The sequence below is a fragment of the Pleurodeles waltl genome, chromosome 7 (assembly GCF_031143425.1).
Source record: "Pleurodeles waltl isolate 20211129_DDA chromosome 7, aPleWal1.hap1.20221129, whole genome shotgun sequence".
In the NCBI taxonomy this organism is placed as follows: domain Eukaryota; kingdom Metazoa; phylum Chordata; class Amphibia; order Caudata; family Salamandridae; genus Pleurodeles; species Pleurodeles waltl.
This window is the reverse complement of record NC_090446.1, coordinates 1,104,164,027-1,104,177,766: the sequence shown is the minus strand read 5'-3', so window position 1 is coordinate 1,104,177,766 and position 13,740 is coordinate 1,104,164,027. Positions and strand designations below refer to the sequence as shown.

The window sequence follows — 13,740 nt, the reverse complement described above, 5'->3', positions numbered from 1 at the left end:
GTTGTGTGTGTAAGCCTTGTGTATGGGGGGAGTCTGAGGGATCCTTGACAGAGTACTGCATGTATGGTGGGCAATGTATGTGCGTAAGGGGGTTGGGGGGGGGAATGTTGGGCCATGAGTAGTACAACTGGACTAATACCTTTTCTGCTGTCTTTTTTCTGCAGGTCAGCGCCCATCAGAAAAACGGTATTTGGCGTGCCATCGCCATACAATCAATCAATCAAGGAATTTATGAAGCGCACTACTCACCTGTTAGGGTCTCAAGGCGCTGGGGAGGGGGGGGGGAGCTACTGGTCGAAGAGCCATGTCTTGAGGCATTTCCTGAATGTCAGGAGGTTCTGGGTCTGGCAAAGGTGGAGTGGGAGGGAGTTCCAGGTCTTGGCGGCTAGGTGCGGGAAGGATCTTCCTCCGGCGGTGGTGTGGCGGATGCGAGGGACGGAGGCGAGGGCAAGGCTGGTGGAGCGAAGATTGCGGGTGGGGGTGTGGAAGGTGAGTCTGTCGTTGAGGTAGGCTTGACCTGTATTGTGGAGGGCCTTGTGTGCGTGGACGAGGAGTTTGAAGGTGATCCTCTTTGGTACTGGTAGCCAGTGTAGGTCTCTGAGGTGGGGGGAGATCTGGTTGCGGCGTGGAATGTCAAGAATGAGGCGGGCAGATGCGTTCTGGATTCTTTGCAGCTTTGTTTGGAGTTTGGTTGTTGTTCCTGCATATAGGGCATTTCCATAGTCCAATCAGCTGCTGACCAATGCGTGGGTGATGGTTTTCCTGGTTTCGACAGGAATCCATTTGAAGATTTTACGGAGCATGCAGAGAGTGTTGTAGCAGGAAGAGGAGATGGCGTTGACCTCCTGAGTCATGCGGAGTGTGGAGTCCAGGATGAATCCCAAGTTGTGTGCGTGTGTGGTGGGTGAGGGTGCGGATCCCAGGGAGGTGAGCCACCAGGAGTTGTTCCATGCTGAGGGGTTGGTGCCAAACATGAGGATTTCTGCCTTGCCGGGTGTTCAACTTGAGGCGGCTAGATTCCATCCAGCTGGCGATGGTGAGAAGTCCGTTGTGGAGGTTGTTCTTTGCCGTTGAAGGGTCTTTCGTGAGGGATAGGATGAGCTACGTATCATCTGTGTAGGTAACTATGTTGATGTGGTGGGTTTGTGCGATGGTGGAGAGTGGGGCCGTGTAGCCGTTTAAGAGTGGGGCTGAGCGATGATCCTTGGAGGACGCCGGAGATGAGTCTGGAGGCTTCTGACCGGAACGGTGGAAGGTGGACTCTCTGGGTTCTGCCTGCGAGAAATGACGAGATCTAATCGAGTGCCTTGTCCCGGATTCCAGCGCTGTGAAGGAGTGTGCAGAGAGTGTGATGACATACCTTGTCAAAGGCGGCGGAGAGGTCCAGGAGGATGAGTGCTGCTGTTTCACCTTAGTCGAGCATGGTCCTGATGTCGTCTGTGGCACCAATGAGTGTGGTCTCAGTGCTGTGGTTTTTGCGGAATCCGGATTGGGAGGTCGAGTGCCTTGATGTCTTCCAGGAACCGGGATAATTGGCAGTTTACGATTTTTTGGATGACCTTGGCTGGGAAAGGGAGGAGGGAGATCGGCTGGTAGTTCTTGGGGTCGTCTGGGTCAGACTTAGGCTTTTTTAGCTGGGCATTGACTTCTGCGTGCTTACAACTTTCTGCAGGGATGTGGAATTCCTATAGCCCGACGCCCGGGACATTTTGTTTGGGGTCAAGGGCAACAAGTTTTTATGTTTACTTTGTCCTTGGGACAAATAGGCCCAACCCCCTGCAGCACAAACCCTTTGGCTGCCTGTTTACAAAGAGTGGAACTCTCTGCAGCTGAGGTAATGTGTTTCCAAAAGATAATGCTGTTCGAACTTGTATTTATGGTTCATTATTTGAAAGCCTTCATTATTAGGGTGCGTGCTGTAAATAAATGTTTTAAGGTCACACTTCACTACTGACGTTGGTTCCAGTACAAAAAAAAAAAACGTGTACACACATGTTTGAAAAGTTTAGGCTAAGAGGCTAAGTATAATGCTCCCAGAATGCTCTCTGATTATATGCAAATGAAGTGTCATTTAGTAAAATGTGTTGATGCATGCTAGTATTTCCCAAAAATATTACTAATGGAAAATCAGTGTAACCATTTTCAACACGATTATGGGAAGCATGAAAATAAACAAACACTGACAAAGCCAATTGATCTGACATATTTTTATAAGTCTTTTAGTTTCATCAATGCGTGTCATGTTTTGACATGGCTTTTGTAACACTTTATTGTTGTGGGAGCTACCAGGCCCTCAACATTGTAACAAACATTGGCAAAACCCCCACAAAAAGTTTTTGAACTCTTAAAGCACACGTTGCCACCAGCGGCATAACAAAGGCCCTGCAGCCGCCCTCCAGGGGGGCCCTTCTGCACAGCACCTGCCCTGAGTGAGTCTGGAGAGGGGGCTCCTCCATGTTCTTTGCAAAGGGGCACCCTCCAGTTTCGTTACGTCACTGATTGCCACTGTAGTTCCTGACACTGAACAAAACTACTTTGTGTGGAAATATGCTCCTTGTGGAAGAGCAGAATGCGATCACTCACAGTAAAGCCAGCCGAAAGAGAGAGAAATAGAAGTTTAATGAAAACAAAATGTCTTTGTTAACACCAGACCTAATTAGGGACCAAGACCCACATGTAGGTAGCTTTTTGCATGTCGCAAACAGCGACTTTCGCTGTTTGCGACGTGCAAAAAGCACATTGCGATGCACAAACCCAGTTTTGCGATTCAGTAACCTGGTTACCGAATCACAAAACGGGTTTGCGACTCGCAATTAGTAAGGGGTGTTCCCTTCCTAATTGCAACTCGCAGTGCAATGTAGGATTGTTTTGTGACCGCGGGCGCAAACTAATCGCAGTTTGCACCCATTTCAAATGGGTGCTAACACTTTCGCAAAAGGGAAGGGATCCCAATGGGACCCCTTCCCCCATTGTGAATGTCACTGTAAACATTTTTTCAGAGCAGGCAGTGGTCCTGTGGACCACTGCCTGCTCTGAAAAAATGAAACTAAAACGTTTCATTTTTGTTATGCATCTCGTTTTCCTTTAAGGAAAACGGGCTGCATTACAAAAAAACCCAAAAAAACCTGCTTTATTGAAAAGCAGTCACAGACATGGTGGTCTGCTGTCTCCAGCAGGCCACCATTCGCGAGGGGGTCGCAAATTGCGACCCACCTCATGATTATTCATGATGTGGGCATTTGCGAAGCCCTTGCGAATAACAGATGGTGTCAAGGACACCATACTACATTCGGATTTGCGACTCGCAATTTGCAGGTCACAAATCTGAACCTACCTACTTGTGGCCCCAAATTCTTAAAGAAAGTCACAAAAGTGCACCCATGGTATATGTCATACCCCTATAAAATATTTGTGAACTGTATTTTAGCATGGGTAAATACGATGTGTAGATTTGCTCATGTGAAAATCTATTGAGCATTTGCAAGTTCATTTTCCCTCCAGCCACTTTCTTCCCAACCCTGGAAGAAGTTCTAATTCTGCCATTGTTAGGAGTAAATGTCCAACCTTTCTTATTATGGGAAAATATTAGAGAGAAGCTGGTAAAAATCTTTAAAACATGCAGGTTAGTAGGTTTGCAGACTCAAAGGCATTCCAGCCCTGGAACTATTGCTTACTGCTTCCTCCAGCCCCAGTATGCAGATCTGCAGAAAGGTGGCAAAATAAGGAAATTGCTACAGTAGGGATTGAAACTCCAAATATTCAAGCCCTACTATGGTAGTAGCCCTGGCATAATCAGAGAGGCTATTAATTGCTGCCATAACTTGTCGCCACACTACATGGCACCAAAGGGACAAGAAGATCATTTTATAGGACAAGTAGATTTGAGAAGCAACCTGTCCCCTGGACAAGTAGATATTTTAATAAATTCCACACCCCTGTTTCTGGGAAGGTGGCTGACTCGAAGGAGCCGTTGATGGTGTTGCAGAGGTAGGGGGCGATGATGATGTTGGCTTTATTGAAGATATAGTGTGGGCAGGGGTCAGAAGGAAATCCGGAGTGGATGGAGGCCATGGTGTTGGTGGTGTCTTCTATGCTGGCGGGGGTCCAGGTGTGAAGGAGGTGGGTGTTGCATGGGGCGTTGGGTTCGTGGGTGTTTGTAGTAAGCTGGTGGGTCTGGGGGTTGAAGCTGTAGTGGATTTCTTCTATCTTTCGATGGAAATGGGTTGCGAGTGAGTTGCAGAGCTCCTGCGAAGGCGGGGGTTCGTTGGAGCAGGTCCTGGGAGTGGAGAGCTCTTAGATGATGCAGAAGAGCTCCTTACTGTTGTGGGAGTTGGTGTAAATGCATTTTTTGAAGTGAGTCCTTTTGGTGGTGCGGATCAGTTGGTGATGTTTGCGAATGGCATCCTTGAAGGCGATGTGGTTGGAGTTGCTAGGTTTGGTGTGCCAGGTTTTTGCCAGTCTGCGGCATAGCCGTTTGGATTCTTGTAGCTCTGGGGTGAACCAGCTGGCCTTGATTCTGTGGGGAGTGTTTGTTTTTTTTTTGGAGCGGTGCGAGGGTGTTGGTGCAGTCTTCTATCCAGCAATGAAGTTTGGTGGCGGCTGTGTTGGGGTCCGGGGTCCCAGTGGGTGGGGCAAGGGTGGAAATCAGTTGATCCGTTGACATTTTGCTCCAGTTGCGTCAGGGGGCTTGTGTGCGTTTGTGGTGAGTGACTGGTTTCTGGCAGGAGAAGTGGATGCAGCGGTGGTCTGTCCAGCTGAGTTCGTGGTGTGGCTGAAGGAGACGTGGTTGCTGGCTGGGAAGATGGTATCGAGTGTGTGGCCTGCGGAGTGGGTGGGTGAGGGGACGAGTTGCTTGAGGCCGAGGTTGTCGGTTAGGTTGGTGGAGTGAGGTGGCCAATGAGGTGCAGACCCTGGGGGTCTTTGACAGGCGGAGCACCCACTGCCGCAAACGGTGGAAGGACATGCACCGCTGTCAAGGAAGACGAGGAAGGGGTGCCCATCGTACCCTGCCCCCCCCTGATGTTCTGCATCCTGTCTGTGGCCTAACCGGAGTTCGATGGGCGCTTGAAGGCATCACAGAGGCAACAAAGGGGTGAGTACAGATTCTGATTCATTACTTTCTGCGCGTTAAGGTATTACCTGGGTGGGGGATGTGGACTGTGAGTGCCCCTAGGCCAGAGCCAACATGGCAGGATATGTTGCATGATGGTCAATCTCAGATGCACTTCAACCCCAATAATGCTAGTGGGCATCTACTACTGTGCAGGGTCCTGTGGGTTTCAGGTGTGCAGCTATTGGCGTTAGGCATTGTACCCCATGGGCTGGTGACTAGCCTTGTAACTGGTAGTGCATGGCCTAGTGCTGTTACCTGTGAGTTGTGTACGCCAACGGTAGTGTTGTTGCTGGCATTGACCAAGTGTATACTCGGTCTCCCCCCCCCCTTTTTGTTTTGTAACCCTGTCCTTGTGTGCATTAGCATCATCTGGCGGAGGAGCAGAGGCACGGGCGACGGAGGGAGCTGCATCCCACATGGGCCTGGAGGCCGAATCCACCGACTGTGAGGACGCCAGTGGGACGGAGGGGGAGGGGAGCACCATGATGGAGACAGGAGGGGACACTACCGACAGAGACACCTCCTCCGATGGAAGCTCCCTGGCGGACACCTCTGTGCCCACCCCAACTACAGCCGCCACCCCCGTACCAGCACCACCCTCCCAGCAGCCCCTCAGCGTGTTTCCTGTGCACGCTCACCTAGGAGGGTGGGCAACTCCTTCGTCCCAGGCACCTCAGGCCCTGCCCCAGTCAGCCCTGCCGCCCTCAGTGAGGAGGCTATTGACCTCCTGAGATCCCTCTCTGATGGGCAGTCAACCATACTGAATGCCATCCAGGGTGTAGCAGGGCATTTGTAACAAACAAATGCATACTTGGAGGGCATTCACTCTGGTGTGGCGGCCCAACAGAGAGCATTCCAGGCTATGGCCTACGCACAGATGGCAGCCATTGTTCCTGTCTCTAGCCTCCCCCCCTCCAGCTTCCTCTACCCAGTCCCATTCCCCTCAACCCCAGCCTACCCCAAGCACACCTTCAGACCAGCAATCACCCAAATCAAAACACAGAAGTGGCTTAGGCAAACACAAGCACCACACTTAATCTCACACTCACATCAGCACCATCCACATGCAGACACACCAACATCCACTGCCTCCACTGTGTCCCTCTTCTTCTCGTTGTCCACCTCCCTCCAAGCAGCGTCTCCACTCACACCTGCATGCACAACATCCTCATCCACTGCCTCCATCACCAGCACGTCTACCACTACACGCCCCTCACTGGAAGTTACCACCCCAACATCCATGCACACATCCCCTGTGTCCTCTCCCACTGTGTCTGTGCCTCCTCCTTCCAAACTACACAAACGCAAGCACACAGACACCCAACAGCCATCCACCTCAACACCATCCAGCCCATGCTCCCAAACACAGCAGACTGACACCAAACCTTCACCCTCCTCCCGCCCCACTGTCCCTAAGAAGCTTTTCCTTGCCAACACTGACCTATCTCCCTCCCCCGCCCCCGTCATTCACCTTGGGCCAGGGTGGCCAGAACACAGCCCAGCACCTCAGCCACCCAGTCCACGGCCACTGTGGTTTCTGCAGCAACTGCAGGTGTGAGAGGCTCGAAGGAGGCACCCGTCAGCCAAGCCAGTGTGCCAGCACCACCTGCCAAGGCCAAGAAGAAAAAAAAAAAAAAAAACACCAGCTGGCAGAAGCAAGGAGGCACCACCATCTGCCAAGGGCAGGAAGGGGCACACAACACCAGCCATGGCACTTCAACCGTCCGAGGCTGCAGGTGAAGGCCTGGAGGCTACCACCCCCACTGGCAGCACCGCCACCTGGACCGCGGCCAGCACTGCCACATGCACCTCGTCCAGCACCGCCGCCAGTAGCACCACTGCCAGCCGAAGCAGCCCCAGTGGGCAGCCGACCACGGCTGGAGGTGAAGGCCTGGAGGCTACCACCACCACTGCCAGCACCGCCACCTGCACTGCGGCTAGCACCGCCAAATGCACCGCGGCCAGCAGCACCACTGGCAAGAGCAGCAGTCCAAGGCTGTAGGTGAAGGCCTGGAGGCTACCACCACCACGGACAGCACCGCCACCTGCATCCACTGATCCGCCGTCACCGCCGGCGAGCAGTGTGTAGTGGTGACTACATGGGCTGCAGTGCGTCCCGGCCCCTGCAACACCTGTTGGTGTGACACACAGGTGACAGACTGTGACCTTGCCCCATCCAGGATGAAGCACACTGGGGACAGGGCCCCCTCCAGAAGCAGTGTAAGAAGGCATCCACTCAGCCCCTCCTCGCCAGGATGAAGCATATTGGGCAAAAGGCCCCCTCCAGAACCAGTGGAAGAAGGCATCCACTCAGCCCCTCCTTGCCAGGATGAAGCACACTGGGCACAAGGCCCCCTCCACCACCAGTGGAAAAAAACATCCACTAGAAAGACTGTGACTTTGCACTCCCCAGGACCAAGCAGTGGGCAAACCACCCACTAGAGAGACTGTGGCCTTGCACTCCCCAGGACCAAGCAGTGGACAAACCACCCACTTGAGAGACTGTGGCTTTGCACTCCCCAGGACCAGGCAGTGGGTGGCAAACCACCCACTAGAGAGACTGTGGCCTTGCACTCCCCAGGACCAAGAAGCGGGCAAACCACCCAACTAGAGACTGTGGTCTTGCACTCCCCAGGACCAAGCAGTGGGCATGGAGCCCTGTCCAGGCCAGTGGCGTTGTACCATCTTCCAGCTGAGGTGCCCCTCCCCCCCCATTCCCTGTCCCCCTGAGGTGCCTGTGTGTTTTTGACCTGATGCCCCTGCAGTGTTCTCTCCGTATTGAGGCAGGAGTCAAGTGTGGCCTTGGCCTATGTGTTTTGGCCCAGTGGGCCACGGACATTTTGGAGTGGGCATTGTCCCTCCTTTTGTATATATTGTACATACTGTTTATTGATTTAAGTACGTATTTTTCTAACACTGTACTGTTACACTCATTTTACTCCATTCCTTTTGTCCATGCGTTATTCCTGAGGGCTACGAGTGTATATGTGATGTTGTTGCATCTGTTTGTGTATATGGTGTTGGGGGTGGGGGTGTTGCGTGTGTGTGTGTCACCCTTTTTCCACCACCCTCCCTTGTGTGCTAGGTGCAGTACTCACCGTGATCGTCTTCGCCAGCGTTTGTGTTCCTGGTACATGAGAAGGTACCTATAAATGAAGAGTACACTGTTCCAGAGAAGTCGGTCAATGAGGACGAAAAAAGTGTCAGTAGTGTAGTAGGAGTGCCCTCAAGCATCAAAATAAGACGCTAAGCATCTTCGTGAGTGAGTGTCGAGAGGTGAGTCGTTTCCCTTCAGAGTACTGTTTCCGCTGTGCTTTTGATGGCGTTGGTACCGTCCCAGAAAAGGTGGCGGAAAGGCATGTTGTAATGTAGTGAGCGGTACATTGTCTTCCGCCTGGCTGTTGGCAATTACCTCTGCAGTGTTTGTTGCTACCGCCGTAGCAGTTGGTGTGTTAAAGTGACTGTTTGTATTGGTGGCTTCCGCAGTGGTCATGATTCCATTTTTTTTTTACCGCCGGTCTGTTGGCGGTGTTACTGTTGCTTTATCACCGACCACCAGGTTTGTAATGAGGTCCATAGTCTTCAACTGACTTTTCTTTTTGAACAAAAGGAATAAAATGTATATCTTTCCACTGTTGTATCAATTTTCCCTCCAAAACGAATGCTCATTCTTTTAATGCAGTGTTGTTGTTGTTAGCTGATCATCAACGATGTTCATATCTCCTTCTCTATTCAAAAGAGGCAAATTCTTAAATTCCTTCAATCTTATTCCTCCTGAGCTAAACAATCTTCTCCTTCAAATACTTCTACACAAGCCAAAAACATGGGATGCCACAATTCCCATTCCATTTGTGGTTCCCGAAAGACTGCTAAAAAGGAGGTGAAGCTACAATGATTGCAATGGTTTTAAAATTAAATAGACAAAAAACTAGAAGGAAATATCCTTGGCACTTCAGAAACTTATCCCAATCCAAAATGGCAATCAGACCTGGGACCATGCAACACAGTTCAAATGAGCACATCGTTGAAAAAAAAAAAAATGCATAAATAGTATACTGAAGATAGACAATAAAATACTTCTTAAAGAAGGTACAAAAAAAAAAAAAAAAAAGTTACCAGGCTTCCAATGCAAGATGGCCGTTGAAAAAGAAAAAGAAACCGGCAGAAAGCCCGAAATACACAATCCAAAATGGCCAACCTGTTCACAGCAGAAAAGTCACCACAAAGCATTATGGTTCAAGAATGAGTTTCTGATTAAGCTTAATATGCCTGTGGGAGTGCGCACCAATCACAAAACAACGTATTCTGCACATAAGCTGAAGACCCTGCAAGCAATTCTGCTCCACACCCAGGCCAGGTACCGCAGCTAAAATGTAGCTATTTCAGCCACAGGCGGATAAGTCAGTTGAAGAGAAAAACATAAAAGAACGACACTCCAAGGAATGCAGCCAATACTGAAGGGAAAACATACTTTGCAGGTGAAGAACGTTGCCAAGAACTGTTGTGCACTGCTCTTCTTCCTCACTTGTCACAATTTGTGTGGTAAAGCACACACAAACAAGGGTGAAGCATAAGAGTTTTTTCACAGGAGGAAGAGCAGCTTAACATCCACTCAGCTCTCTGCTTCCCTGGTCAACAGTCCTCCCATTCCAATACAATCTTTAACGTTCTGTTGGTGCTGATGCACAATCCAGATAATAAACTGATCAGACAGTTTTTCTCTACTCTTGGAGTGGCTTCCTCTCAATCAGACGGTCAAAGTGGGTGGTATGGAGGGGTCTCCTCTGCTGTACAGTTAAGAGGAAGGAAGCTCCACAAGGGCCCCTCTGGGTGTCACAGAACATCGACAGGCCATAAGCAGCATCTACCTTGTATCTGGGAGCTATATTTTATGCATGAATAAAAGGTAGGTAGTACTTTTTCATTACTGTGCACCTTGATGCACTGGTCTTCTTGATTAACAATTAAGCCCTCCTTATGTGTGCAATTTGCCTCATCTCTACCACCTGTGATTAGGAGTCTCACAGTCCCAAAGTGAAGTTACAGTGACAGGCTTCCCAGTGCTGCAGGGATATCTCATTAAAATCAATCGGTGTCTATAAATGGAGTAGCAATGCAGAGAGAAAATACCTCCAAATAACAAGTGATCAAATAAATCAAAATAAGAGTAAGGAAAGCCTAAAACAAAGTCCTGCTTGTACTCAAACTAGTTGGAATTAATGAGCTCTGTGTCTGCAGGATAAACACAAACACATTTTTCCAGTGAGTTACATATCCAATATACAAAACCAGCTAGAAAAGGAAAGACAAGATGCTGTATTACACATCACAAACTGAAGGGCTTTTGGGGAGTTGGAAGATAAGCTACATTGTTATACAACTTATTGGTATTAATTTTAAAATCAAACTATAGAGAGAGTACACGAACAGGTAATAAAGATGGGTCCACCTTGCTAAAATCTGAGCCCCTGGTTATCTACGTCAGTCTCTCGCCTCACTGAGTTACACCCTTCACTATAGAGCACATAGTGTAATTGGTTTAACCCAATAAATATACAAAAATAAGCAATAGCAAAGCAAAAAGATATGGCTTAGTATGCCAACGCACGCAAACTGCATTTGGGCATGCCCATGGTAGCATGTTTAAAGATGTTAAAGTCACGCCTGCTGGCTTTGCCATTGCATGTTTTTCTTAGGATATTGTTTCTAATAACAAACAGACCCTGAGTTAAGGCTAAAAACGGTTCCAGTTTGATGACAAACTTCTTTGCCCTTCGAAGTCGATGTAGCATGTATACTATTATCCTATTTTGCCTCTATTTTATGCTGCAACATGCCCTGTATAATCAAAGGTTCCCGTATTTCTCGTTTTGCCCTCAACTCCCTCAGTCTGGCAAAGATACTATATGAATGTTAATGAACCCGAGACCTGACACTTTCCACTTACCAGCTTCAGTTTACACCCATCATCTCCTCCTCTTCCAGTAGTGTTGTTATAGGTAAGATTTAGAAGGTGACTTTAAATCTCTAGCTCCCGAAACCCCTTCAAATACAATGTCTTAATTAGGTAGAGCTCTAGAGACTCGTCAGCGATCCCGTACACTCCTCTATCCTTTAGCAACACGTTTGTCTACCCCTACCATACGGCTGCGGCGACCCAAAGGAAGACAGCGGCTCAGATTGTTAGCCCACTCAGAAAACTGAGGTGGGTAAACGCATATCCTGCAGGCTACAAATTCCAATCTCAGTAAGAGAGTTCAGTGGGGTATCCAGATAAGACATAGCTACAGATTCTGGCTACAGATTCCAAGCACAGAGGCAAAGCTGTGGGTTAATGCACTTACTACAGAGAGCTGTGTGTTAATAGTTAATCACGGGTATCTTCACTAGGAAGATATCTCACCCCGAAATACACTGATAAAGTGAAACATTATTTGACCACCGATTAAAACGTGTTTGCATGTAAACAATGTATGCGTAACAAATCAAATACAAATATGTTTCTCAATTGAGTGCGTAGTTAGAACAGACATTTAATTAGCAGTTACTTATAGGTGAAAAACCAACAACATATTTACAGAGTACTTTTTAGTCAGGCATCTGCCTCTGCAAACGGTGGCGAATCACTCTCATGATACGTTTCAACCGCTGATCTCAGTCGTTCGCACCAAAAAATTTAATGAGAACAAGAGGAAAGCTCCGCTGCATCCGAGCTTGCAGTCGTTACCACTAGAAACCTCCCACCCTTAACATACCACATACGCAAACACAGCACTTGCACTATTACTGAACAAACACGCCCACATGTTAACAGGCATACAAAAGATAATTAATTACTATGTCACAATTATACTCCTAATGGAATGGAATAGACATCAAGGAAATACGTTTACTATGCTATTTAAAACCTTTCCAGTAGTTTGTCACCTTTTCAAAATATATCTACACTGAATGCTAGATTTGAACAAAAAAAACTTGACATGCTATCGTGCGTACATAATTAAGCATCTAGAAACTGTTGCTATACACCAGCAATAACAAACATCTGGACACTAGTTTCAAGCATATTCAAACATAAGCATTAGGAGCACAGTTTGGGGAACTGTCCTGTCACCTTTGGGCGAATCAATCAGACAAAAACAACAAAGGGGTGGTAGACCCAGCTACCCCAGCATAATACCAATATTACTCACCAAATCCTTGGCTCTTTCCATCAGACCTTCATGCAGAACATGTGCAGGCTTCACGGAGTTACACGGAAATGTTAATTAAAATAGTAGCCCTGTTAGCACCAACCAACAAAAAAGAAAATAAACCCCAGATCTGCTTCAAAACATAACAACACGATTATTGTGCTCTTCACGACGCTTGCGCGAAACACTGGCTTCTGGTTGGTGGGAAATGGAGAACGTCAATTCTAAGCGCCGTCAAACACGTAGTTTATGCGGCACGGCCTTTAAAAAAAAAAAAAAAAAAAAAAAACAGGAACGAATGAGGACTTTCACTCACGTAAAAAAAAAAAAAAAAACAAACAATACCCGCCTCATATGGTGGACAACTGGAGGCCATATTGAATCAGGTTGTTTACGTTTCAAAACAAGAAACGTTTTTGAAGTTTGAAAGTTTGTTTTAGAATTTGTATTAGTAGTCGCTTCAAATAAAAAAAAGGCAGGGGAGACCTTCGTCGTATAAAGATTGTATTTTTTTTTTTACAATCCCGAGTAATGGCACATTAAGGGGTGTGTACGTGTAAAAATGTATCGCTATAGATATGTATGGATATATATATATATATATATATATATATATATATATATATATAAGTATATGCTGTTAATCTTCACATCTATGTAGAGGGCTAGCCTTTTACGATATTAGTCCGTTGTTGCTGTCTTTGATAGCCCCCACTCGTGACTAGTAATGTTGCCGCCGATTAATGCCGTGTTATTCCAATTACCGAAGGCTTGTTCAGTGGAAGGTGTTTCGTGGTTTATAAGCGGTATTTTGTGATATAGTATATTGTATCTAAGTCTTTGTTTTTGCATTTCAGTGAAATATTTGATAACCTCTATAACATCTGACACTCTGGCACTAAGAGTGGGCGAAGCAACAACTAACGCAGAGCAGAACGAAGGGTTTGGTTTGGCTGTGAAAGTCAGTACACACAAGCCAAGCCACGACAGTGTTTTAATGTAAACTATTATAAAGTATCGACATTTTTCAAATTTTTGTATGTCTTTAACTCCTTAAATGCTGGGGAGTTTCCACCCCCCTTGCTGAGCCCTTTTTTGGCTATCTGTGTGCAGTACTTCACGCTTGCGACTCCATGGGTTTTCCAAATATGGGCTCTACTCTAAATTTGCTTCTGTTTTCTGAATCTAAAAGTTTTTTTTAACCACCTGTTTTAACCAGCATTTTTGTAAGACCCTGTTTTTCCTATTTTTTCTTTTAACTACGTTCAGTTTGTTTTGGAGACCACTGTCAAATCCATGGTTGATCCAAAAAGCTAAACTTTTTAGAAAAGTATAAAAAATGCTGAATTTTATGACAAGACCGGAGGCTCCTATTATGCTATTCTTTTCTTGTTTATTTAAATAGCAGCTGCTGTCAAGAAAAAACTACAACTC

General features: G+C 47.4%; 1 protein-coding gene across 4 annotated transcripts in view; it reads right to left on the bottom strand.

Annotated features, from left to right (window-relative positions):
• MBTD1 (mbt domain containing 1) overlaps window positions 1-12,495 on the bottom strand; it is a 527,258-nt gene extending 514,763 nt beyond the window's left edge. For 2 of the 4 annotated variants that reach the window (XM_069200036.1, XM_069200037.1), the window contains exon 1: window positions 12,307-12,495. In XM_069200036.1, the coding sequence (XP_069056137.1) occupies window positions 12,307-12,327 (21 nt within the window). In that variant the 5' untranslated portion in view covers window positions 12,328-12,495. The remainder of the gene's footprint in view (window positions 1-12,306) is intronic. The other 2 variants (XM_069200040.1, XM_069200039.1) reach the window with 1 other exon arrangement.
• Window positions 12,496-13,740: the final 1,245 nt, after the last annotated feature.